At 34.2% G+C, this 20,356-nt stretch overlaps 1 protein-coding gene across 1 annotated transcript; it reads left to right on the top strand.

Moving 5' to 3' along the window:
* Nucleotides 1-657: 657 nt before the first annotated feature.
* Nucleotides 658-10,417, top strand: LOC129889010 (apyrase 1-like). The gene is made up of 9 exons (XM_055964108.1): nucleotides 658-1,404; nucleotides 1,813-1,941; nucleotides 2,030-2,086; nucleotides 2,234-2,326; nucleotides 8,339-8,544; nucleotides 8,755-8,846; nucleotides 9,372-9,589; nucleotides 9,725-9,914; nucleotides 10,005-10,417. Exons 1-9 carry the CDS (start codon nucleotides 1,060-1,062, stop codon nucleotides 10,118-10,120), a joined length of 1,446 nt encoding a protein of 481 aa, XP_055820083.1. The 5' UTR covers nucleotides 658-1,059; the 3' UTR covers nucleotides 10,121-10,417.
* Nucleotides 10,418-20,356: the final 9,939 nt, after the last annotated feature.

Genomic DNA, 20,356 nt, shown 5'->3' with positions numbered 1-20,356 from the left:
TTTATCCCTACTATTTTAAAAATTATCTGAAATCTCTTCTTTTTGGTCACTTTTGGATACATCACAAACGTCCTGATACATCACGTAAAGTGTTGTATCCGACGTCTTGATACATCGTGTAAAGTGATGTATCCGACCGATACATCATGTACAATGATATATTAGAGAATAAGAGAGTAGGGATTTTTGTAATTTTTTCAAATGATAGAAAATTTTAGAGAATATGGTAAAATAAGTTGTGTATTTAGGTAACTTTTCCTAAAAATAACCCATCTTTAATACGAGTAAAAAATGACTCTTGTTCATTGCTAATAATACTACTAAAAAAAGGTTAAAATTCGACAGACTTTGTTGGGCTGTCATTGATTTCTTTAAGAAGACAAACGACTAAGGTTGTTCAAAATCGAGGTAACTTGAACCAAAAAAAAAGTTATTGACTTATCAATAATGCGTTATTGGTTTAACGGTTTCGATAATAATTTTGATTTTTTTTATTATCGAGTTATCAGTTTTTAACAGTTTAAAATTTTTTTCTTAATAAATTAATCAATAATTTAATAATAAATTAATAAATTATATTAATAAATCAAAACTCAAATCGATAAAATTTGAAATCGAAGCAAGTGAATATGGAGCCAATATTTAGACTTTTCAAGTCTTGCTTGTTTAAGTCACTTAAGTGGCAATTTGTTCATGGCCGTTCCAACATCTGAATTGTCCACTTCTACAGACATAAACCCGAAAGTCCCTCTTCTTCCCCACTGAACTTCACCACTTTGCTTATCCTATACTCTCGGATCAGCCCCTTTTCCATCAAAACCAGATTGCTCAAAGATGAGATAAAACCCAACATTCTCAAAGCAATAATCTTTACAGGAGCGGCATTTTGATTTACAGCCGTTCCTGCTGTACAATTATTCCCCAAATTTTGCTTCTAGTGTGTTGTAGTATAGAAGAACGAACGAACTGGAGTCAATACAAGATACCCAGTCCAAGAAACCACCGGGTAACGGTCAGATCCGATACCGATCACCATCAGCAGCAGAACTTTTAGAGCATATGCAACAGGAAGACCCACTTCAAATGGAGCATGAGAAAATGTTGAAACGTAATAGGCAACAACATGGGGATTCATTTTCTGATAAGATCCATAGATACCGTGGAGTGATTCTAGTGATTTCGGTTCCTATGTTGCTTATTTGTTTTGTGCTTTTTGTAATGCCGACGAGTTACCCTTCTGATTCAATGGGGTCAGTTAATAGGAAGTTTTCTCCTAAGTTTGGATCTAGAAATTATGCAGTTATATTTGATGCGGGTAGTTCTGGTAGTAGGGTTCATGTTTTCTGTTTTGATCAGCATTTGGATCTTGTTCCCATTGGCAATGACCTCGAGCTCTTCCTGCAGGTAATTTTTTTTTTTTTTTAGTTTATTTTTGTTCTTCAAAATGCTGCTCAAATGGAGCCCATAATTGCAAGTTATACTTTTTGGGTGTATTTGGTGTGGCAAAATTGTTATGCAGAAAATACAGGAAGTGGGAAAAATTACTCTTTTCACTTAGACTTCTGCCACTTCAACAATTGTTGTTAACCTTTACCACTTAATAGTATCATCAAGACATTATACTTATAATCTTATTCCTCATTGTTAATTAGCATTTTCCATGGTAAAACATTTCCACAAAAACATTAATCATAGAAAAATTTTCTTCATACTGAATGTACCCTGTAAGTTTGTTGCAAATGAGCACCTATATCGTGTAAAGGCTTTCTCTTGGCACCAATTGTGAATCTATAGTTGGCTTTGTCACTACAGAAAAAACCAGGTTTGAGTGCATTTGCTAGTGACCCTGCAGCAGCTGCAAAATCTCTTCAGTCACTTCTGGAGAAAGCAGAGGATGTAGTTCCAATGGATTTGTGCAGTAACACACCAGTCAGAGTTGGGGTGAGTGGATACAGTTATTAGAATTATTTCAGAGATTGAAATTTAGATTCTTTAGTCTGCTAAATATACTGATATGGAGTATATCTAGGCAACTGCAGGTTTGAGGCAGTTGGGAGGTAATACATCTGACAAGATTCTTCAAGCGGTAAAATTGATTCCTTTCTTAGACCATCATTCGTAACAGGCTTTCTTTCCGCTTGGGCATGTTTTATATTAGAATTTTAACTTATCCTTTTCTATTTTGGATTTCTGAATGCTTTGAATAACTGAATCACTAAAATCTCATTTGAAGGTGAGGGATTTTCTAAAGAGCAAAAGCAGCCTCAAGTCAAAGGGGAGTTGGGTTACTGTTCTTGACGGGAGGCAGGAAGGTGCTTACCAATGGGTATGTAATGTGAATTTCAACTTGTTCTGTTCTTCTTTGTACTTGGAACTACCATACCATTCAAAGTTAGAGGTGCTTGCTTAATTTAAATTTGAGGTTCTTGAACTTTTCTTTTGAGCCGAGGGTCTACAGGAAACAACCTCTCTAGCCCACAAAGGTAGGGGTAAGGTCTGCGTACATCCTGCCCTCCCTAGACCCCACTTGTAGGATTACATGGGGTATGTTATTTTTTATTGTTGTTGTACAGACTAGAGAGAACAAAAAAGTGAAGCAGTGGTTATATCTCTTGTCAAGGATCCATTTTGTGGTAGTTTATCCTTCATGTGATGTTGATTAGTTAATTCAAAGTTATTTGTCTCTTTATGCTAAGATGTAGGGTAATTAGAATGAAAGGAGTGAATTCTAGCTCAGGTTAAAGGAGAGAACGACCAAAAGTAGAAAATGGCCGTCATGCCAATTTTTCAGTATTACCAATTAACATCTTGAAGCTGCCTTTGAAGAAGCTTCATATGAATAACAACTCAAGTTGGAGTTGTCGAACCAGAGAACAAGGACTCTATCATCCCATATACTTTCTTGTTGCATTTGCATCGTATCCCTATAATTTCCACAGAAGTATTTTGGTCTCCTTCAAGCCTTTAGTCTATGTTTAGTGACACTAGATCAGATTGCAGGAAAATAACTGATTCCATCTGAAAGATGATATTATTATCCTACTCATTTCAGGATAATCTTCACTTCCATGGAGTGGGGATAAAGGTTGAGCTTTTAAGGTTATTGGATAACTTGAGCCATCCTAAAGATGGGGGATGAGGGAAGAGCGTTAAGTTTATCCGTATTCCCATCCTATAGTGTTGGAAGCAAAAGGTAGAATAAGCAAATTGGAGAAGGCCCTATTTTACAGTGCAACTGTCTTTTCAATGAGCTTTACAGTCTTTTTGGGGATATTTGAGAGAAGACATCATGAATATCTTGCAATATTTCTACTCTCATTAAGTGGACTTTGCAATATTTCTACTCTCATTAAGTGTTTGAGAGAAGCTTCAATGCTACATATGTTACTCTGAACCCAAAGTAAATAGGTGCATCTGAATTAAGGGACTTTTCAGACCTACAAGTCTCACAAGTGGGGTGTATAAGATCATGGCAAAATTATTGGCAGAAAGATTGAAAAGGGTAGTTAGAAACCTAGTAAACAAAAATCAGATGACATTTAAAGGGGAGACAGATGATGGATGCAACACTCATAGCTAGTGAGTGTGTGAACTCAAGGTTGAGAGGGGAAGCCCCAGTAGTTATGGGCAAGCTAGACATGAAAAAGCATATGATCATCTAAACTTGTACTTCTTTCTGAGCATTCTTAGACAATGGAGTTTGGTGATAGGTGGCTGAATTGGATTAGTTTTTGTAGTAAAACTTTTAGGTTCTCAATCCCAATGAATAAAGAACTGTTTTTGTTTTTCAATCAGAAAGGAGACTCAGGCAAGGTGATCCTCTATCACCTTTCCTGATCATTCTAGCAAGGTAAGGCTTCAATAGTTTGATGAGGATTGCAAATTCTTATAAAAAAAGTATGATGAGGATTACAATGCAGAACAGGTGGTTAAGAGGGTCCAAGATGGGCAATAGGTTAAGAGAGGAAACGTTAATCTATCATTTGCTTAATGCAGCTGACACAATAATTTTTTGTGAAGCTGAGGCAGAACAAAATAAAAAATATCAGGATGATTCTACTAGTATTTGAAGCAACATCTGGTTTGAGTGTAAATCAGAGGAAAACAGTCTATTCCCTATAAAAGAGGTGGTACAAGTGCGACTCTGGCCAACATTATGTGATGCAGGGTGGAAAAAATGTCAACAGTCTACATTGACATCCCTTTGAACAATCTAAGTCACTCAGACTCTTCACTTTCAGTGTCGCACCTCGATCGACACGATGTGAGTGTGGGTATGAGATTCGTACCATATTTGGTCAATTGATTTTGGTTACTTTGACCGAAATTGTCGGAGAAATTCGTGATAAATACAATGATTTTTTTTTGTAATCAAAACAATAAGTTAATGTGAAATTAAAGAAAATGAAATACCTTGTACGTAGAAATTTCTATGTCAGTCCTTTTCCTTATATCTCCTTCTGAGATTCTCCTATTTATCAATATTTTCTCCTCAGAATACTTTGTTAGTTTCCACATAATGTCTTATAATTTAGACATATAACTCTATTTTTAGAGTTTGAATTATTTCTAGTTGAATCCTTGTACTTGTGTCCGTATCTGGATTCATACCTCTGAATCATAAAATTTAGATCATTATTTTTGGGTTCATAGGTAGTGTGGAGAAAAAATCTTGAGGATTACATTTCTTAATATGTATAACATCTCTTGTCAAAAGAAGATATTAGTCCATCAATTATGGAGTATGCAAGGGGGAGAAGTTCTTTGGGCTTTGAGGTTTAGGAGGAATCTTCAAGACTGGGATAGAGTGGCTCCCCCTGTCCTGAAAGGAGTTTAACATTCCGATCCATAGGAGTGTCAATGGGTCTACATCCCATCATTCCTGTCTCCTCAAGAATGTCTAAGGCATACTTGCGTTGAGAAATCACAATACCTGATCTAGACTGAGCAACCTCAATACCTAGAAAATACTTCAGTCTGCCGAGGTCCTTAGTCTGGAAGTGTTGAAAAAGTGGTCGGAAACACTGAAATCGCCGAAAATAATCATCGGATTCTAACGAAATCAGATCTGATTGCAAAACAAATGGTCGGAATCAGTCAATAATTGTATGGGTAGCCTCGAAATGGAGATGCGATCTTACTGGAAAAAGAAAAGCTGTCGGAAAGTGGCTGGAACTGATCTCACGCGCCGACGCGTGGTCAGATCTAGCTGGAAAAGTCGCACCTCTTATCAGCGTGTGAGGCAGTCTTTCCCCGTGGGTCTGATTAGGCTTTTGTCATCGGAGAGTGAGGGACCTAGTGGTGGTGTTGGTTTTCACACAACACCGATGGAAAAAGATGATGACACAAATCAACCTTGACAGTTGCCGAAAATTGACGCACGGTCACCTGTTGAAAGTTTCTCACCAATGCTTTGATATCATGTGAGAAATATAAGAGAAAAATATTATTGAATTGTATAAAAACAGTATTACACAAAAACCCTATTTATAGAAACTATAAAATAATCCTGTACCTAGTAGGATATTATAAACTATTCCTATTTCTATTCTTATTCCTATTCTAAGTAGGATTGTGTACACCTATTCCTATTCTAACAATTACATTGTCGGTTAACATCTTCTTTGTGGGGAGAAATTTTGAGATGGTTTGGAGTTGAGTGGGTGATGCCGGGCATTGTGAAAAACTCAATGATTAATTGGGCTCTTAGAAGATGGAAGAGAAGAAGTAAAGAATGAGATGTTGCTCGATTGGCACTCATGTGGACCGTATGAGAGAGAGGAACATAAGAGCTTCTAAGGGCATAGAGAAATATTTTACTTTTTTGAGAAATAGTCTCTTTGCTCTTATTTCTTTTTTGCATCCATGAAGTTCCTAAGGAGGTAGGGGTGCAGAGACAGCTAGGAGGTTTGCCTAGAAGCAACTAGGTATAGAGGATTGGGTGGCTTTTGTAGAAAACCTTTTTTGCTGTGAGGTTCTCTACTTTTTGGTATATGGGCAATTTTTACCCCTATTAATATGAAAATTATTACTTGATAAAAAAAAATCATAAAATTTAGATCATGAAAGATCCGACCTCTGGATATGCACCCGTATCGGACATCTGCACCCGAGTTTGAGCAACTTAGTGGACAATAAACTCAATGCACTGGAAATATGGGATGCTATTGTGGAGAAAATGGAGAAAAAAATTAGCAAAATGGAAGGCTCAGTACCCATTTTTAGGGGGTAGACTTATTTTGATTAACTCTGTACTAGATTCCCTCTCAACCTATATTATGTCTTTGTTTCGTATACCAACTAAGGTGGTGAAGAAACTAGACACATTGAGAAGAGACTTTCTGTGGAAGGGCCCTAAAGGTGGTAAGGGACATCATCTTGTTAATGGGAAAACTACTCAACTAAGAAGAGAACATGGAGGACTTGGCATTAGAAACATGAAGCTACAAGAGACGCGCCTAATAATGAAATGGTTTTCAAGAAAAGAATACCCATCTGTCCTTCTAGTTATGGTGGAGAATTATCACTCAATTGTGTGATTCAGAGCCATATGATACTATATATCTCTGTAAAAGGATCTCTTTGGTTCAAGGCAAACCTTTTATGTTTTGAGGGCTTGAGATGAAGGCATAGGTTCTGATTTGGCACTTGACTTTTTACTTAGGCATGCTGGCAAATCCTTTTTGAAGGCCGGAAATAAAGGGATAAGTCTAAAGTAGACATCTGCCTTCTGAACTAAGGCTTGCTTTTAGGTGACTTTGAGGAAGAGAAAAGAAATGATTGCTTATGAAAAGCAGACAAATATGTTGTATACCTAAATAAGTACGTAAAAGTGTTATCTTTCTAACAATTTAAGTTTTTACATAATCCAAAGTAGGTAGAGTTATTGTAGTGAACTCTTTTTTTTCTTTATCAGAGAAGTTCACTACAATATGTCAGCTAAATATTTCCAACTACGTGACACAACAAAAAGAATCCTTTAGTGAGAGAACGTGTTGTGGACCTGTAATAAACAAATAAAAGGTAAGTTTTTTTGATGAGGCAGTTTACATAATTCAACATGATAGAAGTGAACCACATGGATAGAAACTTGATCTTTCTTGTGATAGGAGGCTTGGATAGATAAAGAAGTGGATACGTACCTTAACTCTTGATTGGAGGTTATTTAGCGTTTCCTATCCTATTAGTTTGTCTACTTGTGTTGATGAATTTGGGCTGAATTAAGAAGCATCCTTCTCTTTGTTCTTCCTTAGAGCCTATTTGGATTGGCTTATTGCTTTTGGCTTATAAGCCAAAAGCCATAAGTTAGGATTTCTAACTTATGGCTTTTGGGTCATTTTTGCTATTTTGACTTGAAAATAACTCTTGATTGGAGGTTATTTAGCGTTTCCTATCCTATTAGTTTGTCTACTTGTGTTGATGAATTTGGGCTGAATTAAGAAGCATCCTTCTCTTTGTTCTTCCTTAGAGCCTATTTGGATTGGCTTATTGCTTTTGGCTTATAAGCCAAAAGCCATAAGTTAGGATTTCTAACTTATGGCTTTTGGGTCATTTTTGCTATTTTGACTTGAAAACAAGTGCTTAAAAGAACCCTTTAATTTTATCCAAACACTACAAAAGTACTTGGAAACTAATTTTGTGCTGAAAAGCACCTAAAATAAGCCAATCCAAACAGGCTCTTAGCTTGATTCTCCCTACTCTTCAAATAGATGTCGATGTGTCGTTACCTTCTAATAGATTCATATGAATCAGAATTGTAAAAGGTATATGGCTTGCATTATTCAGAATCTAGGTCATCACTGATCTTTTGAGGCAATGGGTTTCTTTCTTTTATTTCACTTGCTACATCTCAAGTGGGCTGTGACTTATCCGGCATTTGTTGTGCTAAGATAAATGTAGCTTGTTACCAAATTCAATTCATTCTTTCTAATGACTCCCTCTCCCTCAAACGGTGGAATCTAATTTGTCCTATTCAGTAATGGTGGAAAATTTAGGGAATTCATTATAAAACGTTGAGGAGGCTTGCCTTCTTTCTTTTCCCCCTCTTTTTTCCTTTCTCCATTTTTGATAACTAACGGCAATCTTTATAGATACCAGAAACAGCACTAAGCTAGTGCAAGATATATAATGAGGCTTGGTTTACTAGTGAAACTTTCTATTTAAGATCATTGCATATGTAGGTAAAATTGATCACATTTGTATTATCTTCTCTTGATCGTTAATCCAACCACATGGATTATATGACCCATCTAACCTTGTGTTCATCAACTGACAGCGGGATACACGAGACAACCAATTGATACAGTTAGATGAATTTGTATTACAAATGTCTGTGCAGGTCACCATCAATTATTTGCTAGGCAATTTGGGTAGGAAATATTCTGATACTGTTGGAGTGGTTGATCTTGGAGGTGGCTCAGTACAAATGGCATATGCCATCTCAGAGTCAGATGCTCAAAAGGCTCCAAAGCTATCAGATGGAGAGGATACGTACATGCAAGAGATGTATCTCAAGGGGGCAAAATACTACCTCTATGTTCACAGGTCCGTCTCAATTCTCATCCTATATAAAGATGTATATGATCTCAGAAAATGTCAGGGTACCCAGTTAGCAGTCATTAAATTTACCTTGAATTTCTGGTCTGACTTATTTGCATTTCACTTGTTATCTGGACAAGTGGTTTTCCTTGTGTGTAGTGTTTAATCACCCTTTCGTTGCACATCTTTAATTTGATTTATCCATCTTGTTTGCAGTTATTTGCGCTATGGATTGCTAGCAGCTCGAGCCGAGATTCTGAAGGTGACTAAGGAATCTGGCAGTCCTTGCATCTTGACAGGGCATCATGGTATTTACTATTTTTCTCAATGCTGCTATATTCTGTCCCATAGTTGGTTCTTTTTGGTGTGATGGTCTTTTACAAAGCATCGCTTACCTCCATCTCTCCGTCTCTCAATGAATAAGTAAGAGAAAAAACCCTTTCTCTTAACAATCCACAAAAGCAGCAAGAAAAAATCCCTTCTCTGTGAATTTTCAACTTTTGTTTGCCCCAAAATCAAGGCTGGCCTTAAATGTTTAGTTATTCATAAAGCAAGTCACTCATCTTTATTGTCAAACCTTTTGACTACCCAGTTCAAAAATTTGCCAGAACTCATGTCACCAAGTGCAGATCACGTGAAATTTTACCCCTCCATATCTGAAATGTTTGAAATACGTATGGACGAAGAAAGGAAGAGATTTTTCTATTTACATAGAACTGAATTAGAATTTAATGGAATTTTGAGGAAAGAGTTCAAATATGGTACTGGAATTATTTCATTATATATATTTTCCTATAAAAGTATATTTGTCTTGACAATGTTTTCTCTACAAGGGTCCTACAAGTATGGAGGAAAGGTTTACCCAGCATCGGCTATGTCTCAGGGTTCAAGCATGACAAATTGTAGGTTGGTAGCCCTGAAGGCTCTGAAAGTTAATGAATCAACATGCACCCACATGAAATGCACCTTTGGTGGAGTGTGGAATGGTGGAGGTGGAGATGGTCAGAAGAATATGTTTGTTGCCTCATTTTTCTTTGATAGAGCTGCTGAGGTACGAGTCACCATTGAGTTAGATGCTTACCAAACTTAGATGGGCTTATAATTGTACCTTTTGCTGCTGTTCCGAGAATGGATAAATTCTCGTTTTCTATGGTGTTGCAACTAATATAACGTCTCGTGGGTACAGGTTGGTTTTGTTGATCCAAGTGTAGCTGTTGCTAAAGTTCGCCCAATTGATTTTGAGAGTGCAGCTAGACGTGCTTGTAATACTAGACTTGATGATGCCAAAGCTACATTTCCTCGTGTGGACCCAGATAACTTGCCATACTTGTGCATGGATCTTGTCTACCAGTACACACTACTTGTTGATGGATTTGGTAAGACTAGATTCACCCTTCAGGAAATACACGAATAACATATCATTTTTTGTATGTTTCAAGTTAGTCATTGAATACTTCATTGGACAGGACTTGATGCTCGTCAAGAAATGACATTGGTGAAAAAGGTGAAATACAAGAATTCCCTGGTTGAAGCAGCATGGCCATTAGGTAGTGCCATTGAAGTCGCGTCATCAATGAATTAACTTCAGAGATTCAAGATTTACACATCCAGTTTTGCCTTTTATTAGCTTGTGGTTATCAACTATCAGCTATCTCTGACCAGTAACTAGTCTGTTTGTGCTCGAGAAGATCATCCTTGCCATATAGTTGGATGCCTGGTCCAAGCAAATCGCGATTGTTTCCCCTCTTATTCGAAGGGGATGGGTGGTTAAGAATAATGATAAAATCTGTTTGTGATTATATTGTAGGGAACACTGATTTGTTTCACGAAATGAATGATAGATCCATATTTTTATCAACTTCCTCAGTATTAAAATCCATGCTGATGTGTTGTCAATATTAAAGAAAATTGTTTACTTATATGTTTGAGCACAGATAACGAAAGTAGATGAATAAATATTAGAAAAGTATACAAATTAAGATCAAAGTTAAGCTGGTGGATACCAAGGAGGCATCAAAAGAAGTTTTTGACAAGATCAACAGTAAGTAAAACAAATAGTATGTATTGAGGCATACAAAGTCTTTCCATCCTTGTCAAATTTTGTTCTTTCTTTACAAAGCAATGATTCACTTTTTAAAATTAATAATTTTGAAAATATATTAGTGCACTAGAATTTTATGCAGATCAATATTTTTTTTATATTGGATTAATCTAGGGCAAACAACATATAGTTTGAAGGTGATCAAAAAGATTCGACGAAAATCGGGCCCTAATTATTAGTATTCACAGTACTTTCGAATATTACTTCTTGTACCACATTTTACTGGTTGGATATATGTACATGTATCCGAGGAATTGACAAAGTAGGATACATGTTTAATTAAGGACTGTAACTAAAATGTTTAATTTAATGAGGAAATCACTCATTTAACAGCTTTTGAGTATATTTAGTCTAATAACTTCTAAAAAAAATTCTAACTTCTTCCATTTATTTTCTAGCAACAACAAAGTGAACAACTTTTCTTTCAAGAAATTCGAATTTGTTTCTCTGAATTTCGAGCTTCCTCTTCCAGATACACGTATCTGAGATATGCCAATAGTTAGATACATTACAAGCCTGTGTCTATTTATGTAGCATAACAGAATAGCTCAATTAGTGGGACAAATCACTCCTTTAACATCTTTTGATAATCTGTAGCATAACAACTTCCCAAAAGAATTTCAAAAATCTCGAAATCCTTTCCTTCCTTTTGTGAGAAACTGACTAAAACAATGTACATTTCATGTTTTTAAAATTTATATAATAATGTATCTCAAAATAAACACAATGCATCTGAGATAAATAAAAATTGAAAGAATAATCATAAAACTACTAAGTCAATGACCTACTAGGAGGGGGGCGCCTAACTAGCTTTCTTGATGATTCAGTTGTCTCGCCATCTGGAGTCATATAGCATCTCTTGGAAGGTTGAAGCAAAAGTGTAGAACTCATCAATTTTGCTGGTGTAGATGCAAGTTTTGCTGGAGTACTTTCAGCACTTGACAAACACGAACCATATCCATTTCATGTATCTACATGTACAAAACTAATAATACTAACAATGCATCTAAATTAAACACAATGTATATATGTAGATAAGATACATATGTAAATAGTCAGATATATTATAATAACATAACAAATACATATGATATTATTAAGATACATGATAGAAGGCCAGATATATATGACAAGATTCGGATACATAAAAGAACAAATTGTGTCAGATACATGTGTAAATCTCTAATAAATTTATTAGATATATACACACTTCATCAGATATACTGATAAAACCTAGATACATTGTACCTCAATAATGTGTCTGACACATCATTAATGTGTCAAATACATGCATAAATCTCCGCTTATTGAAATTTTTCGATTACGTTCGGGGCTGGTCAAGACATCTCACCGCGGTGGTGTTTGCTTCACCTTTGATTTGTCGATGTTCCTCGCTACATCTAGATCCGACAGACCTCCACCCAGGGGCGGAGCCAGCTTGGGCAAGGGGTGTCAAGCAATACCCCTTCGTCGTCGAAAAATTACATTATATATATCAAAATTTGATTTAATGAACATATATATATATATAATATATTGTTGACACTTCTCAACCCAAGTTGAAACTTTGGTTTAGTGGTTAAGGAATTGCAAAAATTGCTTGAGGTTATGTGTTCTATCCCTGATAATGTCCCTCCACCAGTGCCATCGAAAATTCCGTTTTTTCGTCCCTCTGACTAATAAAGGTTTGAAAAAGAAGAAGGCCTTCAAATCGTTAGAGATGAAATTTGAGTATTGTCGCAGATCGGCCACAAATTTCATCCAGGATACATTGATACATGGTTAGGCTCGCACTCGTTGTATCCTTCTTGCCAACAAATCCTAGTGATGACTAGATGTCATTAGTGCGGCGAGTTGTCGGTAGCAAGCTCATTGTCGAAGATTGGGGGAAGACTTGGGGGGTGGGGGAGAGATACTGATGGCCTTTGGGATTGGGGGTGGTTAATGAGAGAGAATGATATTTCATTCTTATTAAAACGCTAATTGTGGAGTTTAAATGTAAAGATAATTAATCAATCCTAACTTTAAGGGGTGTGGGTATCTGATTGTATCTTCAATAATATATGGTATAAAATATTAAAAGTGGTAATATTTGTAATTGTTTGAAAGTAGAGGTAAGGTTAGTATATATATGATAGTGATGTATGTCTAATAAAATAGTTTAGCCATTAATCTAGTTAAAGGAAATACATCAAATTCCCTGACAATAAAACTTAGCACTTCAATTATACGGGCCCTTTAACATCTTTCAAATAAATTAAATATCCCTCTAAAGGTGACGTGGCAAATAAATTTTTTCTCCGCGAGTTAATAACAAAAAACTGAATAGAAAAAGTAAGTGGGGCTCTCTTTGTCTTCTTTCCCGACACGCTCCATCTCTTCTTCATTCCCACCGCCTCCGAAACCCTTCCTCTCCAAAAAATGTTAATCATAATCGTGAATCCAATGAAGCTCAACCATGATGAACTTCACCCCAAACCCATTTATTCCTCCTTCATCACTGCTAAAAACTTTGAAAGTGACTAGCCTTCGTGAAACCAGCAGATCTCGTCGAAAAAAAATCATCACACCAGCGAGCATGGAGAAAATACTGTCCAACCCTTTTTCTTGAATGTCTTTCATTCTTTGTTATTTATTTATTTATTTTTATGTGTTTTCATAGTTTTTGATTTGTGTGGGGGGTTTAAGTTATTTGTTCGATTTAAGATATTTTTTTTTGTAATAGGATCCTGAATAGAAAAATAATTAAAGTGGGAGCAATATAATTATTCATCATGAAATTCACCATTTGATAGTAACAATTGAAAGAAGTTCATGTCTTTGAACTTTGGAAACAATATTTGGATTAACTCTTTATGGGTACCAAAGAAAATTTGAAGAGAATCTAATAAATGTGTTCTTCAATATGAGAAATGAAAGTTTGAAATGAAGCAAAGATCTGAATTTCTTTTAAAAAAGGAAGGATATTTTTTACTTTGTATTCTACTGAGATTATGAAGAAGATGGAGTGAGGAAGAAGATGGATGAATAGTAAAAATGAAATGAAAAGTCAAATTGTTCACTTTCTGACGTGTTGTCGACGTGTCGTTGAGATGGCGCTTATGTGGCGCGTGTGTATATCACCTTCCAATTGTGAAACTGGTATTGCATCTATAAGGTGTTATTTAATTCATTTGAAAGATGTTAAATTGGGTATTTAAACCTCATGTAGTTAAAGTACTAAAGTAAGTTATGATGTCAAGTTTTGGTGGGGGAGGATTTGATGTATTATCCCATCTACTTATACAAATATTATAGGAAAAATTACACCAGGTTTAGCCTATAACATTTGTTTACTATTTTTCTAGCCCAACTTTACAAAATTGTCCAAAATGGCTAAATTCGGATAAAAGAACCATATTTGATGTAACTACATTAGTCACGATTTATCGCTATTTAGCCACGGTTAAACCGTGGCAAAATAACGCTATTAAAAAATTATTTATATTTTTTGTTGATCTTTTTTTAAAATTTTTTTTTTCCTTTTCTAATTGTTTCACTTTTTTGTGGAAAAATAAATATTTATATCGTTATATTAGGTTTTGTTTATTTTTATTTATTAAGGTGAGTATGGATAATAGTCAAATAAATATCTATACATTACATAATTTTTTATGTAATTGGATACACAATTATACACATTTATATAATATTGATATATTACATATACACTACATAATTGTTTGTACATTGTATTTTCATATTTATATACCATTTATATGATATTGATACATTTTTATACATGATTTATACGATATCGATACATTACATATACACTACATAATTATCTATACACATTACATATACACTACAAAATTATTTATACAAATATTGGTACATTACATATACACTACATAACATTTATACAAATATTGATACATTACATATACACTATATAATTATTTATACATCATATATACATGTTCATACACCATTTATACAATACCCATACATATTTATACACTATACATTATGTATACACTACTTAACTGTTAATTATTAAAAAAAAATTAAAAAGTTAGTTATTTAGCCACGTTCATCGTTCAAATCGTAGCTAATAAAATAAAAGTAAACCGTTTATCGATTTTTAATTTTTAAATACTATAAACCAATAACAAACCAATAAGATATTTTTTATCGGTTTTCGTTTTATAGATTTTTGGTAGTTAACGGTTCGATTTTCGGTTTACCCAATAAGAAAATGCTCATAAAATAAATATATGACTTCTCACTTCTCTAATAATTGGGCGTGATACAGTAAAACAAGCAAATCAGTTGTAGGCCTGTAAATGTTTTGATATGCTGAAACAAGAAAGATAATAAGAAATTGCATCAATAAGAGAAGATGTAGTCCGAAAGCTACAATTACATGTTACAACCAAAACATAATATGTAATTTCTGATGTTAATCAAATTATAGACTTTTAAGAACTTGCAAAAGCTACAATTACAAAGTAAAACTAAAATCAAGCTGTCCAACAAGACAATCTTGAACAATTCTTAGTTCTTACTTTAATCTTTCGTTTTTGAGTAAAGACTAAAGAGGTCTAGTGGGAAGTAGAGGTATTATGAAGACTGTAGCGTACTGATATGGTGCCTAATTATGTTAAATTATTTCTAATATTTAATAATTATGAAGGGTAAAGTAGTACATTACTACTGTCTTAATGGGTTATCGGTTTATCCAATAACCTAATACTAAAAACTAATAACCCAATACTTTTTTTTATAAAACCATTAAAAACTTGTTAACCCCAATAACCCAATAACATTTTTTCGATTCAATTTATTTGTCGGTTCGGTTTTTGCACACCCCTAACTCTTATAATCTCTAGTATGTGTTTCATTCTCCTCTGCTTTTGGCAAGCTATGTGTAGTTCTATGGCAATCTTTTTCAGAACTATAGTTGGTTCTCTACATTTATGTTGGAACCTGCGATTGTTTCTCTCCATCCAAGTATGGTAGACAACGACAGCATACATGAATACTAGGATGGTGTGTTTTGGCGATTTGTTGCTTACAACCTTCGACAACCACGTGACCTCCTCTTCCCATGAGTGCTCCAGTCTTCTTATCCCTAACCAATTCAAGAATCTACGCTACATCTGAGTGGCATAGGTGCAATCAAACAACATGTGTGATAGGGTCTCAGCAGCCTGTGTATTGCACAGGACACAAGCAACATTAGTCTCTTTTGTAGCACTAACCACAGAATGAACTGATGTTTTGGGATCAGTCACTTTGCCATACTAAGTTTCTTCCATGCGACTTTAGGCAATTGTGGAAGAAATGACTTATATTAAGCCTTGTTCCAGTGTGAAAAGTTCAATATATTAAGACTTTCGTGGACTTGGCTATAGCCCATAATAATTTATAATTTCTTTGTTTTACTTATGAAAATATTAGATATTGTTATGAAATAATAATAATAATAATAATTTATAGATAATAAAGACAGAAAGTTTAATAAAGGAAGAAAGAGAGAAATTGCAAAGGAAGAGAGAGATAATTTTTTAGATTTGTCTGCTAAATTGCACACTTTCGTTGGCTATTTATAGTCAAAGATAAGTACGCCAATTTTGACAAACAAGGGGTAAGGGAAAAGTGGGGGTAGGGAAAAGAAAACTAAGGAAAGAGACATCCACCTTAAGACATTCCTCCTTGGATGTCTATGTAAAAGAAAAATAAATTTTAGTGAAAGAATAAATATATATCGTTATTCTCAATACGCATTGATTACTGGCTCATTAAAAGTCTTGCTAAGAAAATTTAGTGGGACAAAATCTAGATTAAGAAAAAAAGAGTGCAGTGAGTAGTATACTCCCCCTGATGAAGACATCATTTAATATATCGAAAATGACGCATTCCAATCTTGTATCTTAATTTCTCAAAGGTTGAAGTTGGTAATACCTTGGTGAACATATCTGCTAAATTATCACTTGAACGAACTTGTTGAACATCTATTTCACCTTTCTTTTGAAGATCATGGGTAAAGAAGAATTTTGGTGAAATATGTTTTGTTCTGTCTCCTTTGATGCATCCTCCCTTTAATTGAACTATACATGCAGCATTGTCTTCGTACAATATTGTTGGAGTGTCTCTTGTCAAAGAAAGGTCACATGTTTCTTGAATGTGTTGAGTTATTGATCTTAACCAAACGCATTCTCAACTTACTCCATGAATGACTATTATCTCTGCATGATTTGAAGAGGTGGCAATCGTAGTTTGCTTCGTTGAACGTCATGATATAGTTGTACCACCACATGTAAATAAGTAGTCTATCAGCGATCGACCTTTGTGGGGATCAGATAAATATCTTGCATCTGCATAACCAATCAATTCTGACGTGGATTCATTTGATTAAAACAATCCCATATCGGTGGTACCTCAGAGGTATCTGAATATATGCTTAATTCCACTCCAGTGTCTTCGCGTTGGGGAAGAACTAAATCCCGCTAACAAGTTTATTGAGAAAACTATATCTGGTCTAGAATTATTGGCAAAATACTGACATGCAGCAATTGCACTAAGATATGGTATTTCGACACCAACAAGCTCTTCATCATTTTCATGAGGTCGAAATGGATCTTTATTAATATCAAGAGATCTCACAAACATTGGGGTACTCAGTGGGTGTGTTTTATCCATGTAAAATCTCCTTAAAATATTTTCTGTATATGTTGATTGATGGACAAATATCTCATTTGCAAAATGTTCAATTTGTATACCAAGACAAAATTTTATCTTTTCGAAATCTTTCATTTCAAATTCCTTTTTCAGACATTTTACTGCTTTTGAAAGTTCTTCAGGAGTTTTGATAATATTCAAATCATCAATATATACATCTATTATGACAAATTCAGATCCAGACCTTTTCATAAAGACACAAGGGCAAATTGGATCATTTTTATATCTTTTTTTTAGCAAATATTTGCTAAGACGATTGTACCACATTCATCCTGATTGTTTCAGCCCATATAAAGATTTTTGAAGTTTTATTGAATAAGTTTCTCGAGAATCTTTATATTTTTCAGGCATTTTAAATCCTTCAGGAATTTTCATAAAAATATCGTTATCTAGAGAACCATATAAATAGTCTGTAACGACATCCATCAAATGTATACTAAGTTTTTCATGAATTGCCAGATTTATAAGATACCTAAAAGTGATTGTATCCACCACAGGAGAATATGTTTTCATATAATCAATGCCAGGTCTTTGAGAAAATTCTTGTGCCACAAGTCGTGCTTTATATCTTACGACTTTATTTTTTTCATTTCGTTTTCACACAAATACCCATTTGTAACCCACTAATTTTATACCTTCAGGTGTTCGGACTATCGGTCCGAAAACTTCACTTTTTTCAAGCGAAGCTAATTTAATTTGAATTGCATCTTTCCATTTTGGCCAATCATTCATCTGTCTACATTCATCGACAGATTTTGATTCAAGATCCCCATTTTGTTGCATTATTTCAATAGCAACATTATAAGAAAAACTATTGTCGACAAGTACATTATTTCGATTCCATATTTTTTCTGATGAGACATAATTTATTGAAATTTTTTCATCATTTTCAGGCGCCTTAACCTCTTCTAAGGTTTTATGAATTGTTATGTCTCCTCGCTCTTCTTGAGCAGCTTCTTTCATATCATGACCATCTTGATTATTTGCTCTTTTTTTTTGAAGATTTTTATCTTTGAAACCAATTTTTCTACCACGTTTTAAATGTGATTTAGATTCATTTGTATTAATCAATTGTTCTACTGGGGCATCAATTCGAATTAGAGCATTAACAGCTGGAATATGAGATTTAATAACTCTTGATAGGTCAGTGAATGCATCTGACAGTTAATTTGCAATATTTTATAAATGAATTATCTTTTGAACTTTCAGTTCACATATATTTGTACGATGATCTAAATGAGATAGTGATAATGCATTCCAATCTATTTTTTTTTTCAACTGCCTATTTTCTCCCCCTAATACTGGATATACTGATTCATCAAAATGACAATCAACAAATCTTGCAGTAAATAAATTTCCAATCATAGGTTCTAAATATTTTATGATAGAGGGAGTTTCATACCCAACATATATCCCCAATTTTTTGGGGGGTCCCATCTTTGTGTGTTGTGGTGGATCAATTGGAACATATACTGCACATCCAAATATTCTAAGATGGGAAATGTTCGGCTCCTGACCAAAAGTCAATTGTAATGGGGAGACTTTATGATAACTTGTTGGTCTGATCCGCACAAGACTTGTTGCATGAAAATAACATGACCCCATAATGAAATGAGAAGTTTTGTTCTCATAAGCATTGATCTAGCAATTAATTGTAAATGTTTAATCAATGATTCTGCTAGACCATTTTGAGTATGAACATGAGCAGCCGGATGCTCAACTATTATTCCAGTGGACAAACAATAATCATTAAATAACTAAGATGTGAACTTACCAGCATTATCTAGACGAATTGTCTTTATTGCATAATTTGGAAATTGTGCTCTTAACTTAATTATTTGAGCAAGTAATCTCGCAAATGTCATATTACGAGTTGATAATAAGTACACATGTGACCATCTTGTAGATACATCTATTAAAACCATATAATATTTAAATGGTCCACATGATGGGTGAATGGACCCACATATATCACCATGTATACGTTCTAGAAATGATGGGGATTCAATTCCACTTTGATTACTGATGGTCTAGTAATCAATCTGCCTTGAGAACATGCAGCACAAGAAAATTTTTTAAATTGAAGAATCTTTTGGTTATTCAAAGAGTGTCCATATGAACTCTCAATTATTTTGTGCATCATATTAGAATCGGGATGGCCCAATCGGTCATGCCAAATAATAAAATCATTTGAGTTAGTAAACCAAAGGCTTACTATGGCATGTGTTTTAACCATGCTAATACTTGTGAAGTATAAGCCGGATGAAAGAGCGGGTAACTTTTTAAGTATAAACTTCTTGCCTGATATCATTGTAGTAATGTAAAGATATTCATTCTTTTCATTATTTGTAGTCTCAATATGATAATCATTTTGACGAATGTCTTTGAAACTTAATGAGTTTCTTTGAGACATACTACAATATAATAATTTATTAATTTTTAAATTTATTCCTCCGATAAGTACAACTTTAGCTTTTTTGGATCCTTCAATTAATCTTGTGCTATCAGATATTGTATTAACATTGCCTTTTTTCATACTCAAAGAAGAAAAAAAAATTATCTTTTAAAATAGTGTGTGTTGTGGCACTATCAATAAGATACATATCATTATAATTAATTTTGGATCCAACTGATGACTGGAGAATTTTCATATTCTTCATAAATAAAAAGATACATTATAAGAACGTGAAAAATTAACAACATAAGAAACTTTAAGAAATTGCACTGCCTTAAGGAACATTTTTTTTACGAAGGGCAACATAATATCAAACATAATAGAAAAATAATAACTATTTTATAATATTTATCCCAAGTTATATGATCAATTCTTCAGTCAATATTCATAAAGTCTTCAGTTTCCAAATGAGTAATGTTTGGTAGATCTTCAAAATTATCATCTTTATAAGCAAGATTTGCCTCAATATCTTCATATTTATTTGAGGGATTTGCTTCATTATCATCATTTCGAAAATTCAAGTGCGCCTCCACGTT

This window comes from Solanum dulcamara, chromosome 5 (genome assembly GCF_947179165.1).
Source record: "Solanum dulcamara chromosome 5, daSolDulc1.2, whole genome shotgun sequence".
NCBI classification, from domain to species: domain Eukaryota; kingdom Viridiplantae; phylum Streptophyta; class Magnoliopsida; order Solanales; family Solanaceae; genus Solanum; species Solanum dulcamara.
The sequence above is the reverse complement of the archived record's forward strand: the minus strand, read 5'-3'. Positions and strand labels throughout refer to the sequence as shown.

Coding starts and splice junctions, on each gene's coding strand:
- LOC129889010 (XM_055964108.1), top strand. CDS start 1,060: ATGCAACAGGAAGACCCACTTCAAATGGAGCATGAGAAAATGTTGAAA. Junction 2,327..8,338: donor AGGAAGGTGCTTACCAATGG/GTATGTAATGTG, acceptor ATGTCTGTGCAG/GTCACCATCAATTATTTGCT. Junction 9,590..9,724: donor TCTTTGATAGAGCTGCTGAG/GTACGAGTCACC, acceptor TCGTGGGTACAG/GTTGGTTTTGTTGATCCAAG.